At 38.1% G+C, this 27,586-nt stretch overlaps 1 protein-coding gene across 1 annotated transcript; it reads right to left on the bottom strand.

Annotated features, from left to right (window-relative positions):
* Positions 1–313: 313 nt before the first annotated feature.
* LOC108678166 lies at positions 314–27,586 on the bottom strand. Its single transcript, XM_018166518.2, has 5 exons — positions 25,860–27,586; positions 3,267–3,471; positions 2,749–2,838; positions 2,254–2,398; positions 314–1,265 (listed from the first exon to the last, which is right to left on the bottom strand). The coding sequence occupies exons 1-5, from the start codon at positions 27,159–27,161 to the stop codon at positions 1,178–1,180; spliced, it is 1,830 nt and encodes a 609-aa protein (XP_018022007.1). The 5' UTR covers positions 27,162–27,586; the 3' UTR covers positions 314–1,177.

Consider the following 27,586-nt stretch of genomic DNA (forward strand, 5'->3'; position numbering starts at 1 on the left):
TCCCGTCCAAATTTCCCGGCAAGAAGTGAGGACGTCGAGCTAAAACTGCTCAAGCCTGTCGCACAACAGAACACTTCAGGATCTCGTGTCTATGAGACCGCCACCCAAGTCACTTGTTGTGGTCGCATTGAATTTTTGTCTTGTTACCATCAGCATTAGGTTACTTTTAATGCAAACCAAATGCGTGCCGATAAATCGCGCTTTGTTGAGAAGAGTAGTAAATGATATTAATAACTGATTAATAACGGTGCGTTAGGCGGGTACGTGAAACTTGTTCAATTAATCCGATTTCAGGAATAATGTAGTAACGGGCATAAATAAACAATTTATTAAAATCTATAATACACTGGCAGTGGTTTCGAGCGAATTCTAAACAATACTGAATATTGTGTCTCAAATTGGGTTTCCCCACTTGATTGGCGCTAAATCAGGCTGTATTACACAACTCGCAAATTGATGCAAAACCAAATTAAACGTGATGTTGCTTCTACATTTCGCAGCGATAAGAAAGACCAAATGACTGCACTCATGATTGATGGGTACATTCAAGAAGCCTCAGAACGAACTGGAAGAGTTTTCAAAGAACGTTAATGAAAATTAACAATGCGGGTCGGGTTCAGCCACTAATTACTTACACACGCACAAACATATGAAACAAGTTAGGAGATGTAAAAGGAAATTGATAGACTTAAAGAGAAAAATGTGAAGAAAATCGCGAAATGTATATACACACATATTACGAAGGGAGTCCTAATAAGAATGCTGCTTCTATCAAACGGACGACGAATTGAATCCTAAGGAAATTGGAACTAGCGATAATATTCTTGATATGATTTGCAAATACAATTAGAACATCAATTCATGAGCAGATTCAGTTAAGTTGTTAAATTAAAATAAAAATGCAATGCGAGATTGAAAGACCAATTGCACGTGGGAATACAAGCATCTAGCCACGAAGCGAAATGATTCCACCAAACAATCTAAATAAAATTTGACCTGCTTTCATCAATTGACGGGACCGATTGGAAGATTAGGGGTGACATAATATTTTGAAAGCCAAACGTTTCTATTCTCACAAGATTTATACACTCCAAATTCATAGTTAATCTGATAAAATTTAAATATGCGAGATTCTACTTGTAAGTAAACTAGAGCCTCGTATAACGCCATTAACAAGCTACACTAATAACTTTGACCTCGTTCGAGTTGCATCAGCTGGAGGTGTTGACTTCACCATACAGACGACTTCACCATCACGACACAAGCTGTGAAATGTAATAATGACATAATGAATATAATATAATGGTGTCAGCGTTGAAGATTAGGCCATGTTTAGCCTGTCGCCGATTTTAGAAATCGTAGAAATTTCAAAATGGGTCTCGAATCTGCAACTCACTGCTGCAACCAGTTATCCCGCAGTAAATAAATAGATGTATCTAACGCCGAAGAAAATGATAGTAGCAAATAACTTAACTATACTATTACGGGCGATGCACAAAAATTCTAGCTTTGACATTTGAATAGGAAATCTCATGCTCGGAAATCGACCCAGTTATGCAATTAAATATGATACTGTAAATGTGATAGTGTAAAATGTACACGAATAAATTTACAGTTTTCAATATATAGCATCATTTGAATCATATCAATCAAGACATTAATCTACATTCATAATTAATTTCATGAAATAATAATAGCTTAATATCCTTTATAAAAATATCAAATTTTTTGCGCGCAAAACGAAGTTGAGGTATGAAATTGAAGCCATCGATCGAAAGAGGTACTAACACAAAATATACGATGAGGTGCTAATTAAGCATCTGCCATTTAGCGTTGAATTTCCACTGAAAATTTTTATTTTGATATTATTATTGAAAATAAAAATCTCTTATTCAAATTTTCAAATATTTTACGGGTAGAAGCGAAATGCACAACTACAGTATTTTTTTCTAATTGAAAATTAGTGTCGCATTCTTTTCGGCCCTGTATGTATCTTTCGTCTATTTAGTCCACGTAAAAAATTGCATTTGCTTAACTTTATTACCTCATTCCGACAAGGCAAAAAGGCAAAGAAAACAGAAAAAACCTCCCATGCGGGGAAGACTGCACAAAATTTTTTGGCGAGTAATCGAACTCTAGTAAAAGGCGAGTAATCGAACTCTAGTAGTAGGAGTAAAACAGGCATTTGGAATATGAAGCACGAAATAAGTTCCAGTCACAAAGCTACTTCATTCATAAATGGTTAGGTCTCACCAGTCCTGTATGCTGTCCGCAGTCATGAACTGCTTGAGCTCAGCGTACTTGGTGGCCGGCAGTACGCAACCTCCTGGCAGGTCGACCGTCTCTTCGCCTGCCGTCCCATACGACAGAGTCGCCGGCTCCACGCGTCGAGGCAGCGCTGTGACGGGTTCGTGCCACATATTAATTCTGTTATAGTTGTATTAACTTCATTTTTTAAATAATAGTCATTTAGCTTAATTATGTATAACATTATTGTGTATATAAACCAGTTACGTATATAAACCAGTTAATACGTATATAAACGAGTTACGCATATAAACCATTTGCGTATATAAACCAGTACCTACTGCAGATATCTAGGGTAAGAACAGCATCGTTAGAAGACATCAATAGAAGGTACATGCCGCGCATGATAACTCGATAGACGAAGATGATGTGTAGGTCATTTTTAAAAGTCAGCATAATTTTGATAACGTTAACAATGCTAAAGATTATATGGGCACCCACGTCGTCGGCGCTGAAGGTAATCGTGCTCCCACTCAGCGCTGTCCTCCAAGACTGGACGACGCTGGTCCGTGTCCATCACCCAGTCCAATGCTGCTCAAAGTGCATCAAATATAAAATTTCTTTACATCAAGTGAATGATTGCTGCATATCAAGACGAATCAGAGCCGGTTAAAACGGAAAATATTTTAATTTACACACGATCAAAATATGCACGAACTCCTAAACTGGTCAAATCAAATCGAGGCGAGAGATAAATCAAATGTGTCGGAGACAGAGCTAGCAAGAGACAAAATCGACGAGTCTAAAAAAGTTACAAATTAAAGTCAACATCCTAATGCAGTTTAGTTGAGGTGGTGTGGAACAATTTTGGCTAAGCAGATAGGATCTCAGTTAACGGAATGTTGATAATAATCGTTTCAAAATTGTGCAAGTTAAAGTGCAAATACATCATTACACGCAGTAAAACAAGTCTCTGTGGGCGTCTCGCAAATGCAAGGCTATAAGAACACTAGACTGACCAGGCGCCGGCTGTATGGGCAGGGCGCAGGTAAAGACACAGCCGTTGTAGCAGCACATGCTGTAAGGATAACATTCTGAGTGTGCGACGCAGCGCGCGACTCTGCATTGTGCCTCGGAAATATAACGTGAGGGAGGCGGACACTCGCCCTCTGGTCTGCCCACCGTGATGCCCCCCTCTTGCTGTCGGCTGCGAGGATCGTGGTGCTGTAAATAAAAACAAAAATTTACATTTGTAGGTTGAAAATGATGTATACAGAATACAGAAATATTCACGCAAAAAGTATTAAGAAAGGGAACAAATTTGTTAATTAGATAGCCTGATGTGCAAAACGTGAAGTGAATTAAAATAAAAGTTAATTATTATACGATGAACTATACATAGACATAATTGAAATAATCAAGAACTTTCTTACTTCTGATTTACTAGATGAAACACATATCAAGTAAACAAGAAAATTACAAACTATTATCGCACACCCACAAAATATGAAAATGGGATCAAAGGCTGAGCGTGTCAGGCGAGACATCTCTTTCATGTTTATACAATATAAAAGGTGCCTCCCGTCTGGAGCGACTCGGGCGTATTTCATCAAGTTTTTTTTATTAGACTGCATCGGCCAGCCGCATAGATTGCCGTAAACGCAGCAACAAGCTAATGGCTGAGCCAGTCTAGGTTTGTTTAAAGAAAGTTACATCGAGCACACCATCATGTTGATAGATCAGAGACGCTAATACCGATAGATCTGAAGCAGCAGATGCATGTAAAATGTCTTCAGACACATGCATACGTAAGCAGAACGTGCACTTGAACTAGAGCATGTAAACGGAATTTTTCTTAAGTAAACCAGTAGAAGTCAATCATAAGGAGAAGCGATTAATATAAAAAATCAAGTTTGCGGCAAATGCAAGCTGGTGTGTGTGTCATCGACAGGAACAAGCGAACAAAGTCAATTCGTCTGGAATTAAATAAGATGGATAATAATAGCGATTTCAGCGTTTGTTAGGCCGTAGCCCAGTCATCGATTCTTAACATCGCAGAACATTCACAGCTTGTTGCGGTCTCGAACACGCAACTCACTGCTTCAATTTTGCATTGCTAACCACCTGGTCTCTTCGCCGATTCTGACCAGAAACTGGCGTACTGAGCCAAAATCGAACCCGCGCCTCTCTGCTCCAATCCTCTGAACTGTAATCACTGGGCCAGTCTGGGCCCGTAATTAGTAAATATGCGTTAAATGACTACAGAAAAATGATGCTAGCTAATATGTTATCACAAGAAAGAATGCTTCAGAATAAATAAATTATTTATCGCAATATTAACCGGCACACACGCTCAATATCAATAAAGCATACATCATGTGCCAATAGTGTGAGCGCTGACGTTAACATTGAATCAAGGACGAGCGCGAGATTACAGCCCATGAACATAAGGTAGTTCGAGTTAACGCGTTTAAGCTATCACTTCAGCCTAATTTGGAGCGCCTACTGCTGCCATTTGCGGTGCCAGACTAGTTATTTCAAAGGTGCGTATGTAGCTCCTCAGCATTGCCATCGTAAGATAGGGCTGCAGGAATTAGCGTATATGCAAAATGCATACGCTTACTGTTCAAAGGTACAACACAACATGAGTTGTATGGCTATCGGAACTTAAGTGATGGAAATAGCGAAATATGTGCATATTTGTGGATTTTAATAAAAAAAAAATTCAGAGCACGACTTGCAATAAATCACTAAATTTCTTCGGTTTTTATCGTGAGGAAAATTTGTTCCAATTTCATTAATTGAAGCTCTGAAATCCCGAGAGAAGCTATAAGCCAAATGCAATGAATTCTTGATTTTTTCCCAAATACTTTATAAAGATTATATGTTAATTATTAATTCAACGAAAAGTTCGTCAAATGATCCAAAGAACTTCTCTATGAATAACCGTGAAAATAACGATTTTGTGGTTAAAAAATAATTCCAAATGTTATCCAGGTTTCAAATCACGGTGTTTTGTTAGTGATAAGCTCTAACCGGACGAAGGAAATTATTCCTCTTGCTTAATGCTGTACGTGATGACACGAGTGATTGGAAATATAATTTTAAACAAAAATGATAAAGTTTCGAAAACATAGCGTGACATATGATTACGCTCCGTCGTAACTATGTCACCTACACAACAGGTGACACTCAAGCTATTCAACTCGTTCCTACGGGCGTGCTTAACGATGATTTATTATTAGAGTCCAGACTAACTAAACACTCGGACAATTAGGCTTGAAATAGCGCAACAGGTGCGCACTAAATAATAACTAGAATTGTCGTTAATTAACGGAAGAAAGCAAGAGATATAAATTATTTATACCGCTACACTTGTGACCATGAATGCAGGAAGAAACCACGCATGTTATAGTACAGTATAGAATATATATATAGATGAGGCGACCAACGAGTGAAAGTAAATGCTTCATTTCAATAAAAAAAAGCGCCACGACACTTAGTAGAGAAATTATTCGATGAAGTAAGATAGAATAATTTCTCAGGCAAGAAAACACTCATTGATTCTGTACAAAACTGTCAACCAGAAAAGGCATGAGAATTGAATCAACCATAAAAAAAATTCAGGGCACCGTAGTCTGATAGATAGGGCACCATACACGATAGATCCAGCCAAGTAGGGAATTTCAATGAAATTTAAATTGAATCCAAGTGAACTCGAATAGAAAATATTGAAGGCTTCGCAATATGGATGGTTCCTGGTTAAAACTACGAACTATTATTAGATCACTGGACAACACCATTTAAATACGCGAAACAAACAAAAGCATGAGAATCACACTACATCATGTAGTTTTAGTCAGTGCAACGCAAATATAAACCATTTTAAAGTGTGTATTTAATCTCATTGTAACGTTTAACTAAACAATTATGCAGACCAGCAGCACTCCTGCAACTGGGCGGCGCACTCTACACAAGTTTACGTCAGATCGTCGGCATAGCCAGGGAACTCCACCCAAATCGACCACTGAATCTCACACAAAAACTCTTTCAGCGAACATTGCTAAGACATTTTACGAGCGATGTTGTCTCGATTGCAACAACATAAGTAAGCGTGTCATCTGAGCGAAGTCTGATAATGCTCTCTTGCAGTAGAGTGCGCTTATAGCATTGCACAAGAACACGTTCAATAAATAAAGGGACGTTCTATCATGAGTAACAGAAGTTCCACTAAAACGTGTTCATAATGCAGGTGTAATTCACTTGGACCTATGCAAAATGAAACACTTGTATAAATTATTTTAGTTTCTTGGAAGGTTGCATCTTGTACGCGATGCGCTTATTGCAGTCAGCATGAAATAAACAGGGTTTAAATATTTTCAGTTAATATTGAAATATCAATGATAGAATAATCGACAAGCAAACTCTCCTACTCTATATTCAGCGAAACCATGCCAATAAATTTTAATGAACTAGAATTATTTCCAGTGACTCAAGGGCATTAAATAAAATCCGAGGCGGCATTACAAGACTACAAGAATTAGCTTATGGATAGGATAGGACTACAAAAATCGATGAAGTTTAAGCGAATTCACGGAACACGGTGAAGTTGATTTATGAATAAAACACAAGTCCACGTTTAAGTATCGACGCCAAATACTTCACTCGCAAGAAGTTTACACGCGTGAACTTCGGATGTTATGTAAAAGTTTATCTAAAAATGTTGTAGTACACTGTAAAAATAATGAATTGTGATATGTCGAGAGCCAAGGCTCGTCGTTATTAACTCGTCGTAATGGTAGAAATGTTCCCGGTACTGTAAGTTAATATTTCTCATGAGGCACCGTAATATGCGGAGAAAGTCTTTCATCAAAGTCGCTTGCATCGCAGATTTAACAACGATAGTATATTAGCTCAGCAATAGTAATTCATTAAAAAAATTGTCAGTGCTTCTTGATCGTTGTGATATTTTCTATGTTTCCCCTTATCGACTCCTTATCCCCTTGTGATACTGTTTCCCCTTATCGACTCCTTACTCCAGTCATGGCGAACAAATCATATCTTTACCATAAGAAGAGTTGACCACAATAGGTCAAAGTTAATTGTCAAGCATAGCGCTGTCGAATTCAACACATCGAATTAAAATGCTAAGCAAATTACTACATAGAAGCTAGTCAGATGCGGAGTGTTCCCTTCCTGATTCATAAAGAAATAACAGCGGGAGACGAGCTCGGTGAATGACGATAGCGCAGACATGAATTGAGTTTCAATTATCATTTATGAGGTCTCGTGGCGAACGTAAGGGTGTGAATAATTACATATAATTATAAATATAATCATATCTTACAGTGTTAATACTTTTAAAAACTTATGTGAAGATGGATGGATATTTTTTGTCCGTAAAAAAATATGTTCATAAATTTTCTGTTTGGCTCATTTATGTATGCGACTCGTGTTTAAATCATGTTTTCTATGTTTACCTTCCATTTTGAAGGACAAGAAAAAGTATGAATTTATTTGAATGCTTCACAAAAGGAAACTGAAATATACTTGTGTAATCAAAATGCAGTCAATAAGCTAGGTGGGGCTATAAAGTGCCTTTTAAAAACAAAACTCTCGGCTAACTTAGCAATGTTTGAAGAAAGGGCAAAACGACTGAATTACATTGGCTCCTTGAAACTTTTTAGGCTCGTTCCATTGAATTTAATCAAGTTTTTACTACATTAATCCAGAATAGAATTAAAGTATACTTCATTTGCCGCGAATGTTCAAGGTTTTTTCAGTACCATTAACTCGGGCAATTAATAAAAATAAACGAAGCAACATAAATTCCAATGAGCTGGACTCTTCTAACAAATACCTACAAGAAACGGTTTAAAAATATAATATCTCAACTTGCAGTAATTCTGATAAAAACATGTGGATTTGATGTAGATTTTCTCCCGCAGTGGTTTCAAAAGTTTGCGATAAAAACCGATAGTCATCCATAGACAGAAAATATGGTACTACGATAGACATCAAAACAATCATCGTCCGCCCCAACCTACACGCGATATCGAAACCTGAAGTGCGCCACCAAGTGATTACACGGATACACGCCCACGTGTACAACAGAGCCTTTAATAAAAGCTCAGGTGATATGTAGCATCTAAAGGAGTCAGGCAAAAGCAACTCGTCAGGGTGAGGTAAGGTGCGACGTAGTCTGGGCTGAGCAAAAAATGTTCAGGCAACATAAATCAAAAGGAGCGCTACTGTGAACTGTGTATTGCGAGGCAAGGTGAGTCAGAATGAGACAGGAAGAGAAATCTGTCAAGACAAGGTATAGGGTGCCAGGATAAGATCAACACTTCACAGCCTATTTTGGATGCCAAGCCGTCACTGTTGCCTCCCATACATAGCGCGACTAGAGCCGAAACAACACATGAGCGCTACAGCGGTGAATTGTTGGTGCAGGTTTCACGTACCTACCTTACGCATGCATGAAATCGTTTACTAGTTCTGAAACTCGCGAGAATCTGGAGGTTTCGTCTGCAACTTCAGGAATCAGTAGGTTTAAATTAAAGTTAAAAGTAACATTACAAGGAAAGTATAGCTTCAGATTTTGAACAAAACCTGCTAATTGCGGAGAATTATTTGGTATGCACGGCCACCACGCAACTCGATACAACTCTTCGGCACCAGGTTTGAACATTTATAAACCAGGTGCGGTAAGGAAGCAAGTTGAGTGCAGCAGAGTGTCTGCCTTTTTTTTTCATAAAATTTCATACTGAAATATGGCTTTTGAGACATTGGTTTAATAATTCAGGATAATTCTAGAAATATATATTCTATGCTATATTTTTCAATCAATATTAATATATATTCTATACTAATCAGTAAAAATAAAATGTTCAGAAGTCCGACAACTATTACCTAACTCTCAAGTTATCTCCGAGACAGGGGAATAAAAAAAATTATAGAGGAGGACAGGACTTTGTTTCCATCGCTAACTGATAGAACGCTAAGGAAGTTTACACGAGCTCAAACGATGACATTTTCATGGCTAAGCTCGCTGTTTACATTGAAATTTACCGGCCATCAACGCTTGCTTAATTTATCGATAAACTCGCTGCGCCAGACTATACAAGAGAAACAAACGTAGAATGACTCCAAAACATCCAATTTGTCGCATATTATTAAACCGATGATTACTGAGCATTCTGCTTGATATTCCTCAACCTGATCAATAACAATTTCAAGAAGTATTTGTCTATTTGGCACCAAGAAAAGATAAAAATATCCGTTAATTACATTACAACCAACATATGTACCTATATAAACAGAAAACGATTAAATGAATCAAAATCAGTGCCGTACAGGAGATAATATAAATATGAGCACCCAGTTATTTGAATTAAACAGAACAATTATTAAATTTGCAGGAGGGGAATTACATTAATGACGTCTAATGACAGCACATGCTACATCAAACTATACTTATTATAAATAAACTGGGTTAACGTATATTTCAAATATGGTGTAAAATCAATGCCTTACAGGAGAAAATATGAATGATGTGAGCATCCAGTTATTTGAATTAAACAGAACAGTCATTAAATTCCAGTATAAATAATATACGTTTAAAAATTACTTTTTAAAGACAACACTTCCAAAGAATCCAGTATCTCCAATCTTGCAGATGTACAATGAATTTCTCATCTAATTTTCGAAAATTAACAAAAATTTATTTTTCAATTTTTTCAATATATATAATTTTTTTGATATATAAATTTTTTTCAAAATTATTTATTCTGTTAATTGATTCATGCATTGCCTCTGACTTCACACAAGTGTGCAAAATTTCAGATCAATTAGACAGGTAAAAGTGTGTCAAATATCAGTTATTTATAAGATTTGTAGCTGACAAAATTATTTTTTCATTTTTTTAATATTGAAAAAAAATTTTAATTTTAAAAATCATTTATTTTGACATTTGATTCATGCATTGTCTCCAACTTTAAACAAGTGTACAAAATTTCAGATCGATAGGATAAGTAGAAGTGTATTAAATTTCGATTACAAGATTTGCAACAGACAGACAGACAAACAAGAAGTGAAGTTAAAGAAAAGAGAAGTGTTGTAAAAAAGGAAAACAAAGTTTCATCTGTAGTTTGAAAAGCTAATAACGACAATGCGGTCTTGTCTGCAATTAGCATTACAGTTTACTGTTAAACATTATTTTTCCACCATATAACATTCTCTTAACTTGGTTGCTAACCTGAAACTGCCACTCTTCAATCATGCTCAACGTTAACCAGAGGCCTAGCTGTATTTTGGTATTGAGACGCTACAGCGAAAAGCCTTCCTCGCAGAGATGCGGCAGTGGAGAGCGGCGTTTAAAAATCTCAATGCTCATCCAGTGAAAACATTTAAAAAAATATATATATATATATAATAAGTTAATCAATTATTCGCATATTGTATGGGCACGAACCCTTAGCAAGGCGGAGTCAAGTATCTCTAAAATTTTGTAAAGTTCGTGATAAAATAAAGTTTCTTCCAAACAATTTGGAATATAATAAATATTAAAATTTTAGCATCTTAAAAATGTGAACGCATTGTTTCGTCATACGTATGGTCCACCCGCAACTTAATTTCGAGATCTCTCACTGTTCTAGCACTGCACCCAGTAAAGCTCAGGTCGTTCTAGCATGGTCGTCTCGTTGCAAATATATAGGAGATAACAAAATCTACTCCATATTCTATATTCCTAAATAATTTTTCCATTTGGCATCAATTCCAAGCCCTGGAGTGAAAGACACAACCCGTGACATACATGTGCAGAACACAAGGCTTGTCGCAGGTAAGCATCCAAACCTGAAGCATGAATCGGAAACAATACGTACAATCCTAACCTATATCGTGTTCTGCATGAGATTCGGGAAAATGAAGGAGAAACACACAGTTGAATAATTTAATCAGATACCGATCGTCCGGTAATCACTTTCTCATACCACATATCCAGGACACGTGTGCCTTCAATGGCATTGATCACGGGCAAGACTTTACTCGTGATATGAGTCGGAATTGCATAATGCCTTAATTACAATTAACTTCGTTCTCTTCAGATAGGCATTCAGCAATCGTGGTGCCAGTGAACGCATATATAAGGCCTTATTCTGTAACTGCAGACGGCATGCTTTAAACAATTCGTTTCAACAACAGAAGCACTGCACTGAGCGCGACGTTTCCGGGAGCCGTAATTACTTGTAAACGAATAAAAACGCGAGATGAACAGGAAATTGAAAAATTCATATCCTTACTTGCTATGCGTTCGCGTCCTACTAGTGCGCGCTACCCAATGATTGGGAATCGGTAAACAATCCAGAGATAATTTGTTATTCGTATGAGCCCCAGCTATTTAAAGTAAAGGTAAATTTATTGCCGTAACGTCATATGCAGTTTAGAGTAGGTAATTCTTTTCTCCATCAGTGCATTAATTCAACAATCATCCATCGTACGTGGAAGCTATTCGTAGGAAAGTTATTTCTGGTACAGCCATTTAGAAGGCGTAATTGCCGATATAATGTTTAAGGTGCAATTCTAAACCAAGACTGGCAATTACAAGCATGGAGATTTTCACGTAATTGACAGCAGAGACAGTAAGAATACTAAAATTGCAATTTTCTCTTGAAATTTAGTAATATATTTAAAGCTTGGAAAGTGACCCGAAAATTAAGTAGAAAATATTTCAAAAGATGCTTGAAAATACTTTGATATCAATCGAAAACGGACGTAAGCTAAACATTTAATGGTCGACAAACCACTGAAATAGTTTATCTTCAATCTTTCACAGTCTATGTCAGAGGCTCCCACTGTTGTACGAAAACTCTTTCGGAGTTATGAGTGATTTTTAGTTAGGCATTTTATATTACTAATGAATTCTTTTCTACCTAACACAAGACAATCTAGCAATGATTTACAACTGCAAGAAGGCTGCCACACACCAGCGGTTTAATGTTAAATTCAAGTATATATCAAGTATATATTAAATTTACTTAAAAGGCTTATTAATAAAGCGTTGAGCAAAATGAAAAGCTACTAATACTGCATATTTGCGGTTACTATTTAGTATTCGTGGTATGAAGAGGGTACCTGCGTGGTGATGGGCAGTGACCGCCAAGAGGTAAGCGATCACACTGTGTAAGTGGAAATGCAAGACGATAAAACAAAGATAGCCACATTTACAGCAAGACAGCCTAATGAGTACGAGAGGAAGAGAACAATGGTCAAAGGTAGTTTGAACAAGTTCAGTTGGGGAAAAAATGAACAAATCAACTAACAAAAGGATGCAGAACGCCAAACTGAAGAAGAAAGATTTCAGACAGAGTGTGGATGCATCCAAAATGTGCAGTACTTAAACATGCGAGGAGGTAGTGAGATAATCGATGGTGGTGCGCTACTTAATTAAGATGGTGTGATGCGAACATCAAGATGATGCAATCCTTGTACATTGAGGCGGCACAGGCAATGTAGCGGGAAACTACTACATCTAAACACTTAGAGGTCTCTGCCAGCGGGCCCTGCGGTTCGTGGAAGGTTAAAACGACTAAGGACGAAGTCAGGAGAATATTTACTCAAGAGATCCGCAGAAATCACTTGAAAACTCAAAATGCAATAACACTTGAAAGGTACAGATGACGAAAATCGTTATGGTCACAACAATGAGTATGAAGAAGTGGCTCTCTTCTAGCGACAGACTACATCCGACGACAGCTAGTCTAGCACATTTTTCTCTGCAGTCACCTGTCGAGTAGTGCGGCGGCTTCAAATCTAGTACGCAAGCGGGACCAATATCTGGCCCGCTACAGCAAGATTAAAGTCAAGCTGAAAGTTATGCTTTTTCTGTGAGGTACAACAGATGGCCTTCCAATTTTGTCAAAATATCGTTAAAGAATTTGTTCAGTGGTGCTGTGGAATGATTACTGTGACGAGGTAGTGAAGCCAATTCCGCTCGAATCTTGCCGTGAACTCGTTCACGCACAGACTTATTCCAGAGGAAATTTTTATTCCCGTGGGCCCTGAGGGGACTGCTGGATACTTTCTATAAGGCCCGTTCACACTAGGGGCAACACACGAGAATCAAGTGCCTCAAAGCGCATGCAGAGGCGCTTTGCAGCCTCTGCATGCGCTTCTTGACCGATTGACGAGCTAGCGATTGACAGGGGCCACGCCTCATGCAACACAAGCGCGGCACTTACGGCACTTAGTAGATAGCTATTAAAGAATTGATATCACTTGTATGCTTCAATCGCAAATTAACTAAGAATTTAAATTAAATTAGAAATTTAAATCAAATTAAAAATCTAAATTAATTAAATAAAGAAATTCAATTCGTTCTATGGTTTCAATGTATCAATTTGTGACTTCTGATTTGTGATTCTAGATTCTACGAACTGACGATGGAGCTGGTCTCCGAAACGTTTTCTACAAAGATATGAATTTTTGTGGACTATTCTTTACTTTTAAATTCTTAGTTAGTAGATAGCTGTCTGTGGTCTAGTAAGGTTGATTGTGTACGCTGGCCGGTCCGGCACACCAAATGTCGACTAACACCACTCTCGTTTAGAGTCACTCTCTAGTAGAGAGCCTAATAATTGATCTTTATAGAGAAAATGAATGCCTATGGAATGTTCGGTCAAAGGAGTACAAAAATCGAAATGCAAATGATGTAAGTTATTTTTACATGACGTGTTTAGTTTCTGTGATTTTAGCAACTCCTGACAATTTATGTATTAGGTACCGTTTAGCGATTTCAAAGGATGATATATTATCGGTACGAATATTGGAACTTTTTATTTAAGAATAGACTATATTTTTTATAAACTGTATCTTTTTTAATGTGCTAGTTCTCTAATTATGATGCCTATGCTAAATTCTCGTTTACAACTGGCATAGTGCGAAGAATGACGGACCGCAGCACACCCGAGAACAATGGCCCACAGCTCAAATTCGGTTACATCCATCCTCATTACCGTCTAGGTGGCAACTAGTGTTCAAAGCGCGCAGTCTCAAACTACCCGAGTACAAAAGTAGTGTGAACGGTTGTGCGCGGTGAGGCACTGCAGCAAACGACTCAAAAAAGCAGGTTTGCCCGCGCGGGCAACCTGCTCCAACCTGCCACAAGAATGAACATAGGATAATAATGTAAGTGTTCACAGTGAAAACCTGTACGAATAGGCTTCTGTATGCTATGGTTTCAACCTGCCACAAGAATGAACATAGGATAATAATGTAAGTGTTCACAGTGAAAACCTGTACGAATAGGCTTCTGTATTCTATGGTTTCAAGCGCCAGCCTGAGCAGGTTTCCAGTACGCTGTCAACCTGCTTTCACTGTGTGCGTACCCTTAAGCACAAACCTTGATCGGCCGTTTCTGTACAGTTTCAATTAGGAAGAAGCAAGCAACATGATCTAGTTTCAGTTTGCCCAACTGAGGGTAGATGCACGTTAGTTACGTTCTACGTTACCTACGGGATACGAGGGCATGGTAAGCTGGGACGAAATGCCAGTCGACGGGTGAGGGACGCTCAACGACGGAGGCGGCTCATTATAGCGCGCGTGTGAACGCAGACGTCCAAAGCTTCAAACAACGACATAAAAAGTGCGGCAAGTATTGTACACTCTGCATGAAATTCGGATTCGAGTGAGGCTAGAAGCGTTCACACGATCATGAGTAAAAGATTTTGCTCACACACAACCACGATGTGAAGTTTTAATTTATTTATTCAGCGTTTCCAAGTAAAAGCCCAGCAAGTGATGCCTAACGAAAGACTCGTGTTGAACTTTCGCCTTTGCTGTAGTTCCCAGAACTCTGCGTCATCACGTCGACGACACTCTACGGCCAAGGTTCGAGTTTGCATTTAGTTGCCACCAAGACGACAGCTGTACCTTGTTGCCATCCCGGTTCCTGTACGCTGCTGCTACCACGGTGCCTGTACCATTTCTACATCGACGCCTCCACCCTGTAACAACCACAATACTATATATATATATATATATATATATAGTACCTAGTTGCGACCACGGCGCATGCGGATTGCCACGACGAATCTGCCACTTTGTTGCCATCCCTGGGAAATTTACCTTGAAGCAACTACGTTATCTGTGTACCTTCCTTCTTCCCTGCCTTTACGCATATCTGTTTTTCCTTTTTCGCAATTCTAACCTCGAAGAATTCTCCACACGTGATGTACCTGACCTTTGGTTTCACTTGCACTCGCCAGACAGCAGACATTGGGGCAAACTTCAGCTCGACTGTTTTTTCTCCCTTCACTGGATATTTTCGCTTCCGCTCTGTTCTTTCACATTCATCTATTTAGTGAACTTTCGAAGTCGTAAATGAATTTTATTATCATATCTTTACTGATTTAATTGTTAACAACAGCTTGAATAACTCGGGAGGATTACATTTTCTACGGAAGATAGACGTGAAACGTGAAGATTCTGCAGTGGTAATATTTAATTTTTTAATCTGCTCACCTTTGTTTCTTTAATATAATCTTCATTACATTCCCTGATTTTTGGATTAGTTGCAATTGGCTGTAGAGAGGAAATATTATTCGTAAATTGTGGTATTGTTCACGGCGAAGAATGATTATTTTGCACGGTGCAAATTAAATACAATTATTCATTCATTTTCGCACTAAGTTGTGCCAATAAACGGGGTAATGCACTCACTGATGCGTTTTTTCACTCAATTAGTTCTTCGAATCTTCACGGAAACATTCAAACATCAACGCCTTCTATCCAAATATTCTTATTTAAAATTTGAAGGATAATTCGTCGCTTATATGCTAGGAAAAAGTGATATAATTCATTGCAATTTTTCTAGGTATTAATGATTATAATTCATCGCATTGATGCTCGTATTATGTAGGTACTCACTGACCTTTGAAATCCATGGCCATGACCGGATCCCAAGTGACGGTGTAAGAAGAGAGCAACTAGACGTGCTTGCCACGTCAACATTACGAAAGCGTTACAGAATACCTCGTTAAAAATGTACTATACAAATTATAAAATGAACCTTCTGTATGGATGGTATTATCGGTCTTTGTTGAAGATAGAACATGCTCACGCTAAAAAATTGTTGTCTTGTTAATAGATGTATTTGAATAGTGTACATTGAATAATTGTAAATATTGAACGCCACTTTTCATAGTGCACATTTTTCGACGCTTTTAATAAGCAAAGAAATAATTCGAGGAATCAAATTATCTTCCCTTGTTTATTTAACCCGTTATAATAAAATTATAAATGAACATCACAGTTCATTTTAACAATTTCAACTAATTAAAATCATGGAATCACAAGCTTTTGAAAATAGGTATTGCGTCAGAGACGTAAACATTAAAAACACAGACAAGAAATTAAAACGCTGACCAATCAACCTCTTGATCTTAATGGATTCCACAAGATTTTGCTGACGCTATTGTGTGCCATCATCATCATTTGCTGTGCTATTGTGTGAAGCTATCACTTAAATATGTTTGTTCAAGAAAATTATTCAACTTGTTATTCGTGAAAAAATTACAAGCTGAATTGGATGAATTTTTATATTCCGTCTCACCAATTATTGTAGTTGCAAAAGCAAAAGAAAAAAAAAGCAATAGACCACTGAGCAAATTTCTACTTCAAAAGCTCAGCCAATTGATAATAGGATCATCTTGAAATATCATTAAGTCTGGTAAAGGCAAAGCTCGTGCAGAAGCGCATGCAGACGAAATTATCTGCCAAGAGAGTAACTTGGCACATGAAAATTACAGACTTGTCATTCTTATCACTAAACAACCTACCAGCTTCTTGTGGAAGGTTCACAAGGAATGCTATATACTTCTTACTTGTGACACGGATGAGCTTGGGCGGTTATACGAACCTGTTACTTATGGGGTGTGTGCAGATGAGATGAGTGCACCTTGTGATGCGCCGTATGAAACACAGGCATGATAAAACATAAGTGCACAACATGGTCATTGCATGTGACGTATGAATGAGGTAAGCGTTGGTTCGAACACAAAACGCGCATATAAGACACGGGCAGACATACAACACTTTGGAAACTCGGAGGTGAGATATGAGCTTCGAGACGTGAGGCTAATGTTAAGTATCTATAAAGTTTCAAATGTCTTCAATTTTATAACGATTTCACTTTGATACAAGGATAGAATTAAATTAAATATAAAATTAAAGCAAAATTGCATAAAAAAATTCTAGAAACTATTTTACAGCCTGTCCATATTATATTTAGTTTTGAATGTTTTCACTGTTCATAATTATTGGCTGATAAGATTACAAAGGATATGTACAAAGTAGAATTGTGTACTTAGCAAGATTCTCGACTGAGAGACACGCTTAAAAAGTCGCAGTTAAGTAAACAATTTTGCTAATTACTGGGTCGAGTTTACGAGTACTGAGAGAGAAGCGTGCGTGTGTATAGTATGCCATAACGTAAACAAACACGACGCTATCGTGTTCACCGACACCAGTGAAGCAGCTACTCGATAATGCAGTCTCTCAACTGCAATGCACGCCTGTGTGGCAGCGCTATAGCATGTGCAGTACCGTATATTAGTTGATGCATACACATTATTGCGCGAGTGCAGCAAGTATTGTACACATCATGTGTCTTGCTGAAAGCAGGTAGAAGTGTGCACGCGGTGTGCATAATACCAAGTGCGGCTAGTATAGCTCCTTTACTGCAAGCGTTACAAATTGTGTACTGCGTTGTAAATACGATTTTACTATCTTAAATGAATGAATACTTCTGGAATAATACATTTTTTCGTTTACATTTTCTCACAAATAATGTTATTTAAACGCGTAATGAAGAGGTTTTGAAGCACCAATGGTGTTTAATAATCATAGATTGCAGCACCTTGCCATACGTAACGGGAGATGCAGATACCTTGAAAGATACGAATGAAATCGAACACCTGTGTTATAAATGCTAGAGCTAGAAAGAACAGTACCAATATCTGACAACTTATCCAGTACCTACTACAACATCAGGGGAAGAATTCGTACAAGTACTGACATAATCCTCGACGATGAACTAATATAATGAGAGTCCACGTTTGCTACACGAGTTGCATGCATTGCATACGCAGGCAGTTCTCGCCTGTGCAAGAGGTAAAAAAATTTTGCATACACAGATCTGAATGCAAATCTGATATTAGAATGAGTTCATTGAGGTAGCGTTTAGGGCTAATTATTGGCTACCAACGTCGCGAAAGAAGCTGTTGTTCAATCCCACTTTTTCCACAACAAGCTCAGTTAATTCTTCGCCAGTTGGTCGCGACCAAGTAATTAATCTCCTCAGGCGTGGCAATTTTATGTTCAGTATGTTTTTATGTCACTACAGAAGCACGATCCTCAATTTGTTTCTACTGCATTAATCAAGGCCAAGCTATTGACTCGTAATATATTTGGATACCTCCTCGTTTTAATATTTTTGAATATCATAGACTTCTTTGTGTACATTTCGAGCGTTATTTTCACGACAAGTATTTAGTATCTGAAGTATTCAGTATCTAAATTACGACGATACTGCAGAAACAAGCCGATTTAAAAAATTAAAAATGGCCAAAAACTTCCTGAGTTCAGCTGTATCATTTTATCATAAAAACGGATGTAAATTCAGAGTTCGCGACAAAAATGTTAATGAATTTGCAATTTAAAATGAGTGCTGATGCTTGAGAAACATGATATGTCGACCCATGACATTACGTGCGACTGGGCATGAATGTGCGTCAACGGTTAATCATCAAGCAAGAGTTTCTTAAGAGTTTCATAAACACAAAAAAAAAAAAACTAATGAAATGGACCAGTAAATTGAATCAAAAGCAAATTATAACTACTCTTTAGGCACCATATTGCGTTTGACACCGATTTATAGATCATTCAGCAAACAAATATAACAAGTTATTAAAGCGATACACCAGAGGACTGATTTAAAAACACGGCACGGGAAGAACGTTCTCCCTTCCACATAAAGTGCGGCCAAATAATGTGCAAGCCTACGAGATGTAATTAGACGAGCAAATAAAAGTGAATTGATAAGAGCGTGCCGACGGCGCCCCAAAGATTTGTGAAGCTATATTCATGCAGGTACGTACGAGAGGGCAGATTTGTGCGGCACAATCCACGATCTAAGATCGAGAAATAGTTGCTTGCCTGCTTGATTAAGATCACGCTGATCGAGGATCCGCCTTCTTATGGCATTATAATTAGGAGAACATGAACACGTGTATAGATGGCTTAAACCATAAATTATATAACTGAGTGTTTATTAAAGTAATGATGGGGCGTTAGTGCTCAAGGAGCTAATTGGAGATTGCAGTCCATCTTAAGGGACTGCATGAGTCACTGGTCCAACGTAATGCGATTCAAAGTAAACACGAATCGTGAATAGGGAAATCAAGTCATTAATTTTATCCTTTGCAAGAACATTGATTACATTCAGAATGATTCGTTTTTGAATACGCTCAAGCAAGAAAATTCCAACTTTACAAAAAGATTTTGTGCAGTAAACAAGAGGAAATTTCGCAACAAAACAACTCCATTCTTATCCTGAATAATTCAACAAATCAATAAAACAGAAAAATCCAGGGAAGAATAAGAAGATGATCCATGAAAGACAAGATCTTTCCAAGGAGAAGAACATTTTAAAATTTTCCAATAATGTAACTGACGTAAAAAACGAACAAAAATACGATAAAAAACACTCGGGTATAAACTCTTGGCTGACAAACCGGTAGCCACCGAATGGTTGACACCAACACGCTCATAAATAAACTCTTAGTCCTAACTGCAACAAAAAATATCTATTAAGAGTGATAGCTAAGCAAACTGAGGAGTCGGGAACGCAAGCATTAAACAAGCCTAAGTAAACTGGGCTTGGCAACAGGAGTGACCACGCGAGTCTTTTGTAGAAAGAAGATATGCCTCTGATACCCGAGCAGTCATTAGTATTTAATGTCATTAGTAAAATAGAACAATATTTATAGCGCTGTAGTAAGAGAACTTACCGAATACACGAGTCTTCAAAAATTAGAATAAATATTCATTCTGTCGCGGTATTTTGCAAATTACCGTCTTGTCCGAAAATCGGATGTTCTTTTTCGTTGGCCGATGTTTAAATGCAAATCAGGATGCGTGTTTGAACAATACTCTTCTCCAGCCAGGGAAGGTCATGACGTACCATATTTAGCAACGCCACAACCATTAAAACATTTTCAATCCTTTTAATAAATAAAAGATTGCAGTCACGCAGCTCAATGCATGCCTGTTAGGGGTTAGGATGTTACACGCATCCAAAGATTTGTTAGCTCACGTTTTAAAAAGATCATAGATAGACACGTCCACAGTTTTTATTTATAAGCGAAGGAAAACACACCCTAGAATGTGGGTGTTTCATGTTATTGTGCACGAATAGCAACAAACAAAGGGCCAAAGAAGAACTAAAGCTCGGTCGTCATTATTGAATTTTATGGAAAACGAGGTTTGGCCGCGCGCGAATATAGGTAAGTATTAGAATTCCGACGGACGGTAACAATGAGGCGGTAATGTATAAATATTTGCTGCATCAACTATCCTAGCATTTGAAACTCAATCGATAATGAGAAAAATTTTTGTTAAGCAAATGTTAACTGAACATTACTGTTCAGTTAACTTGATGCAACGGAGTAGTTTACAAATAAGGTCAGCCCATGCAGTGTTGAGTCGAGTTTTGTAGCAATGTTATTTCTATCAATAACCGAAATCTGACCTTGTATTAGAGCGACGTATTTCAAAGAAAAATTAGAAAGAGCTAACATTGTTAGTTTATTGCAAAAAGTTCATCGTCTCACTACAGCTTCAAACAATACATTTTTAAATAATAAATGTAATTCCTTGACAAATATGACTAGACTCGTGAAATTTCCCATCGTGAGCAAAGATATAAGCATAAGTATACAGAAGAATAAGTATACAGAAGAGTTTCTCACAAGGCAATTCCATATGGCAATGTTCATGTGTTTGAAATTGGACAGGTTAGCTTCAAGTGGACTATTAAAAAAACGTTCTTTAGTAACATACAATTTGCGCATATGCACGGTCACATAGATTAGAACATAGCGTGTGTCAAGCTTGGTTTAATGGAAGCATTCTTGATCTAAGAAGATTAAGGTAATAAATCTTTACACTACTAGCTTAAGGTTGTGTTATTTTCGTGCATTCAAGTAACACTAAGCCTAAGGTAATGTGACATCTGCCCAGTAACTTTTAACTTCTCCCGATAAGAAAACAAAATTAAATAAATTGTATATTCCGTGAAATGTGATAAAGTTTTGATTAGTATATATCGCTACATAGACGGAATTTCTGTCACCTATCACATGCAACTTACGAGCAAAAAAAGTAACTAGATGGAACACTACGTAAAAATAATACACAAACATGATCGTTTCATAGGATTCCGTTCAATTCCAATTCCGTACCAACTCCAGCCACTTGTTAATATAAAATACCCCATCTAAAGGTGCTGAAAACTTTCTGCAGGAATCATTATAAAAAAGCTAATGTTATGAGCATAGCTTAAATTTCAAACCAAGCCTGTCGCGCGTCAACCACTACGCAGATAAAACTGTCATGAATACATACAGTTATAACAAGTTTAATATCCACCGTGTCATACGTGTACGGGCAAGAAGCTAACACACAACAAACATATCATGCATGGAGGAGCAGCACCGTCTGCGATCATCTTGTCCGTCTTCAATATCACAAACAAGTTAGACAAGTCAACAAACAAGGAGACAAGTACATTACACACGAGTTGCATAACATCGTCACGCTATATAGTGTCCCATATCTTGTGCAGACTCTCATAATAAAAAATTCAGTGACGGATGAACGTGTAGAAAAGTGAAAGCAAATTTAAACTGACCCCAATCGTGGAGGGAAGAAATGCTTGATTGTGATGATGTTGAGGCTGTATCAAACTTCACAGTGATGGCCATGAGATGCTACAAGATGAGTCATCACATGCTATACGCACTAGGTACTTGACTGCGTCGCGGTCTGAACTTTTTACTTTGCTTTTGAAACTATTATACTCGTTTACAGCGTTATTCCTAAGTATTATGTGAAATGAATCCGGGTAGCAAAAAGATTAAATTACTTGAAGCATAGTAGTACAGAGGCAGGCCCTATGTAGAGATCTACATAGGGCCTCTAGTCTCCATAGACCGGGTGATCGTATTGAGTGATTTCGTCCTTCAATTGTGTATAGATGATACTCCGCTTGTATCATTATTACGCTAGGTCGCGTTAACTCATTAATTATTGCAGTTAATGACTGAATTTACGTTTGCTCGTGATCGGCTGTTTACATGACTTTATCTGCATTGTTAAGCAGCATTGATGTAACGACAATAAATTCGGTATTACATCAACCGTCATTGATGTACATTTTTCTGATAGCAAGACAAATTTGAAAATGCATAACGATAACAGTGTCAGGTGCATACAACAATAACGAAGAACTAGAGAACATTTGAACATTTTCCGTACGCAAATAGAACCGAACCAAGCTCTCTATCGATTTCGCCAAATCTAGAAAACTATAGAACGCATATGCGTGCAACTAAGAAAAATATAATTCAGTACTCACTACAGTGAGTGACAGAGAGCGCATTTTCTCGTCGACGAAAACTTGAGGTAACAAACGGACGGACGGACAGACAGACAGACGGACATGGCGAGCATAATGGTGCCTTTTTTTCCATAAATGAGAAAATGCGCTAAAAATGAAATAACACATAGTAGAATGAGGGTAGCGTCGTGAAATGCGCCGTATGAGCTGCTCACTAGCTTACAATAATAAGAAGTTTAATGTTAGTTAATCTTACGGGTTTCGCGTGCTGCTCGAAGGCACCATTGTGCCATAAGCGTCCTCACGACCAGTTGGTGGCTTTCGCTAATTTGTTCCAACTAAGTCGTTGTTGCCGTGAAATAGCATGAAGAAACCACAACTATGTACAATTTTTTTGTATATGCCAGCTAAAATTGCTTCGTTAACCCGAAAACAGCTAAGATAATAATTTTTAGGCCCTTCAATGGATGCTACTTACATATAATACGTTACGTAACTGTTAAAACCTTCAAAATCTGAATAAAATAAGAAGAAAAAATTAAAGAGACAAAAAAGCTAGAGACATTAGCAACATAAATGAATAATTGGTTTTCATATAAAATCGGAATTCTCGTCAAAGTTCGATACCCGGCGTTTGACTCCATGAAAAATGCAATCTTGCTGAAGCGTGTCTCTGCTACATCTAAACAACAGCGCCAGAGACGAATTATAAACGATAGATTATTGGCCGCAGATAACCTGTCTGAATCTTGTATGTAGGGTGTAGTCACACATGTGACAGTCAATTCTTGCGAAGGAGAAAGTTGTCGAACCCCACTACGCATGAGCGACAAACTTTATTCAATAAAATACGATGGAAACGAAATCGGCGGTATTTAATCTATTAAATAACTTTAGTGAAAAAATCAACATGAGATGACTTATTTGTCTTTCCCCTAACAAGAAAACAGATGCGTGTAAAATTTCTTGAACTGAACTTGATAAAAAAAAACTTCTAACAGAAAAATACAGACGGGAAAAAACGTTTAAACGTTTCCCATAGAAATATCAGCGAAAAAGATGCATCGATACACATTTTACCACTGGCATGTCGTGCGCTAAAATTATTTTCGTACGACTATGGCTTGCACCATAAATATCAATGCAAGAGAGCTCTTGCGCAAGCCTCAGCGCGAATTTGATCCGTAGAAATGAATGGACATTCTAGTGGCAAGGGCATACACATGTCAGTTTTGGCGAGGCGCGTAGAGCACAGCATTTGTTTGTTGGATCACGAGCCAGAATTTGCAACGCTTTGGACGATCAAGAATTTACAACAGAGAGTGGTTTATTCGTCAGTATTTAATATTTATAACAACTGTTCTTTGTACATTGTATCCGAGTTTTTTTGTGCAAAGGTCATGCCTTTCGCTATATTATTCAACGCCATGCATATGTCAGTATAAAATTAAATGTTTATACGCGCAACATTATGCTCGTATCTCATATGCACATTCATCTAGCAATATATTATACGCGAAAAGCTAGTATATGTATGTCAGAAATTAAAATACAATATATTATTGTTAGTTTCAGAATCGTGTACCGAGATTACCTTTACCAGATGTATCGAAAAAGAATAAGAGCGCACTCAAATCATGCCAGAACATTGCCCTAATGATGTCCTAACTCCATATTAGTTATATGTTTAATATAAGCGGGTCATATAAACGGAGACCGTTTGAATGGCCGATGCCCGTAGACCTTGTAAATGGCTAATACCATGGGTGGACTGGGTGGACCATGTAAATGGTGAATGTTCGTAAACCTTCTAAATGCCCAACAGCCGTGGACCATATAAACGTCTGATGCCCGTGGACAAATAAACAGCAGATGCCTGCGGATCACATAAATGGCTGATAACGGACCTCAAGAACTGTATTCATGCGATGATAGTACATGCATTGAAGTGCATGATTTAGAGAACGAGAGCCTCCACAGCAACAAGGCCTACAACAAGGCCTTAACAGCCAACGCCGTGCGCAAGACACAGATATGAGAGCTCGTAATGATGTCCATAATTTTACATCATAGCAGGATTATCAGAGGGCATGCATGATATTAAATGCTTGGTTGGCAGCACCGGTCGGCGGACACGTACTCGTATTTTATTACATCACACTAGGCCAGTTGTGAATATTAAATGCATTATCAGCGATCATGCAGGCACGTGTTATAAGAATATCGGACTAAATTTGCCTGTAGTGTGTTCGGCTCGTGAGATGCTGCTCGGCACATAGCACATGCGTTCACTCTCACTCAGGAGGCTGTAGCCCCATATTGTATGTACTGCTTCATTGAGTAATATGACACGGCTTCGTCAAGATCCATCAGCAGCATACAAAAGCAAAATCATCCTCGAACCCATCAAAAGAATTACCACCAGAATTTTTAGATCATTCTGTCAGCTAAGTGGTTAAAAGAGTATATAGATGTGAATCGAAAAATGAAGTGTCGTCATGAATGGTAATGAAAATGCTGGTTGCTGCGTGCAGTTACTTAGCAACAACGCCGATAATACTTACGTCGTTTTGCCGTCTATAAGTATGGTGGACCGTTTAATAATCAAGAAAAACACAATGAACAGTTGCAACTGAGTCAAAATGATAAAAAAAATCAGCAAACGGAGGGTTCTTATACAAAATACTACTGTTTGATATGCAAGCAAATATATATACTATTTTAGGCTATTTAAGACTCTGAAAAATCCTTATAAAATTCGGATACTCTAAGGACAATCTGAGGAAAATATGAAAGGAATTCAATCATATTGTAAACGACTGCCGACTAACTCGCGTGCGATTGCGCAACAACTGACTAACAATAACTGAGAGCAAATTAAATTTGAAATGTTGAATGATGTTACAATTAGCCATAATAAACTGAAAGCACTAACCCTGAAAATTTGATGGCGCCTGTTGCGTTGCTGGGAACCATTGGTGAGTTTCTCCAAGACAAATCCGAGCTCAGACTTGAAATCCGGCCCCAACAGCCGCATCTCCAGAGTGTCGTCGACTGAGTTCAAATCCAGCTCCGCGTTGTCCCTGCCTTCAAATTTCGGACGTTTCCTCAGAGGTTTATCCTCCCTATTTTCAGAAGAGTCTAATACATCGAGAATATTTCGATCTAAATCACGATCAACAGCTAAAGTATCGGTATCGCGAATACGGTTCAGTGTGTCAGCACTGCCATCCTTTGTAGTATCAGGGTCAAGGTTCCTTGCACGAGTCGAATCAACTGCGTTCCCAGTAGAGATATCACTGTTGATATCGTCATAGTACATGTCATAGAAATGAGGTTCTTGATTGAAATAATCATCGGCAAGGCTCTTATCAAAATCGTCTGCAAAGTTTTCCATGATACTGCGAGGTAAAACTCGCATCAAAGGACCGTCGGCGACGCCAGCTTCTACACCAGGAACATCCTTTGTACTTCTGCGTACGCGGCGTAAGACTTCTTTTGCACCTTCTGTGTCGCTGCGGGAAATTTCCACAGATCCAGCAGCATCCCGTAAAGTTGATTCATTAGTAGATGTTGGTTCTTTGTGTTCAGACGATTGAGGCAGAGAAGCTGCATGTGGGTCGTTGTTCAATGATAGTTGGCGCGATACAGTCTTAATTAATGGTTTGTGGTCAAATGATGGTTGGCGTGATGCAGTCTTAATTAATGGTTTGTTGTCAAATGATGGTTGGAGTGATACCGTCGCAATTAATGCACCATCTTCACTTGGTTGGCGCAGCGCAGATGAAAGTCGTTGAATTTGTTCAGCTGCAGTTGGTCTGCGGGGACTCGCTGGCAGGAATGAAGGAACTGGCGCCACAGGAGAGGCCCCGGCGCCAAGGCTATTGATTGCTGAGCTTCCTGCCCAGCGTAGGATCACTTCATTCTCGTCGTCCGGGTTACTCAAACCGTCCTCAAATTTGTTGTACAATGAAGAAAACTTGTCATCTAATTTTCTTGTAGAAGTCATTTTGTAGTCAGCCTTGCTTATGGAAACAATGCTATCATCTTCACCGATGGTTTCTGTATTTCGAATTTCTTTATCAGCAACTTTTGGGGACAAGAAATACTTGTCGTCGCTTCGAGTTTTGTCTGGGGGGAGGACAGGCTTAGGATTGGAATTCAAGGTCAGATTTTCGACAGAAGCAGCCGGTATAATCAGTGAAGTCAGGCAAAGAGCGCATAGGAGGAAGTACATTGTGCAAATGGTCTGAATTTTTCAAGTTCGTCCTACAAAATGACGTGTTCAGATAGCGATGATTTCAGCATCTAAATGCCTATATTTCTTGATCAATTCGAGGTGCTTGCTCCTCAAAGATATTAAATTGTTTCTGAAAAAATAACGTCTTAAAATAAGGGCTATATGTTAAAAGGCTAGTAGTTAAAGTGAAATTTTCGAGGATAAAAGAAGAATCTTGAGCAATTGTTTCTTTTCACCTGCACAAAGTAATCATCGCCACAAAAAGTTGCACCAGAATTCATTAACTTGGCTTGAGAAATTGCCAGTCACGTCAAGATTGCTACAATATTTATTGCGCAATATATCACGAAAAACTTGAGTTTTCTCATGCGAAGGAAACAAATCCACTATGTCGAGAAATTGCCGTGAATTTCCCTATGTGT

The sequence above is a fragment of the Hyalella azteca genome, unplaced genomic scaffold, assembly GCF_000764305.2.
Source record: "Hyalella azteca isolate HAZT.00-mixed unplaced genomic scaffold, Hazt_2.0.2 contig2099, whole genome shotgun sequence".
NCBI lineage: Eukaryota > Metazoa > Arthropoda > Malacostraca > Amphipoda > Hyalellidae > Hyalella > Hyalella azteca.

What these genes read in the sequence shown, in the direction of transcription:
- LOC108678166 (XM_018166518.2), bottom strand. Translation starts at nt 27,161, where the DNA reads ATGTACTTCCTCCTATGCGCTCTTTGCCTGACTTCACTGATTATACCG. An exon ending in GCCCATACAGCCGGCGCCTG is followed by an intron (nt 2,839 to 3,266) that starts GTCAGTCTAGTG and finishes CACTTTGAGCAG; the next exon opens with CATTGGACTGGGTGATGGAC. An exon ending in TTACCTTCAGCGCCGACGAC is followed by an intron (nt 2,399 to 2,748) that starts GTGGGTGCCCAT and finishes AACCCGTCACAG; the next exon opens with CGCTGCCTCGACGCGTGGAG.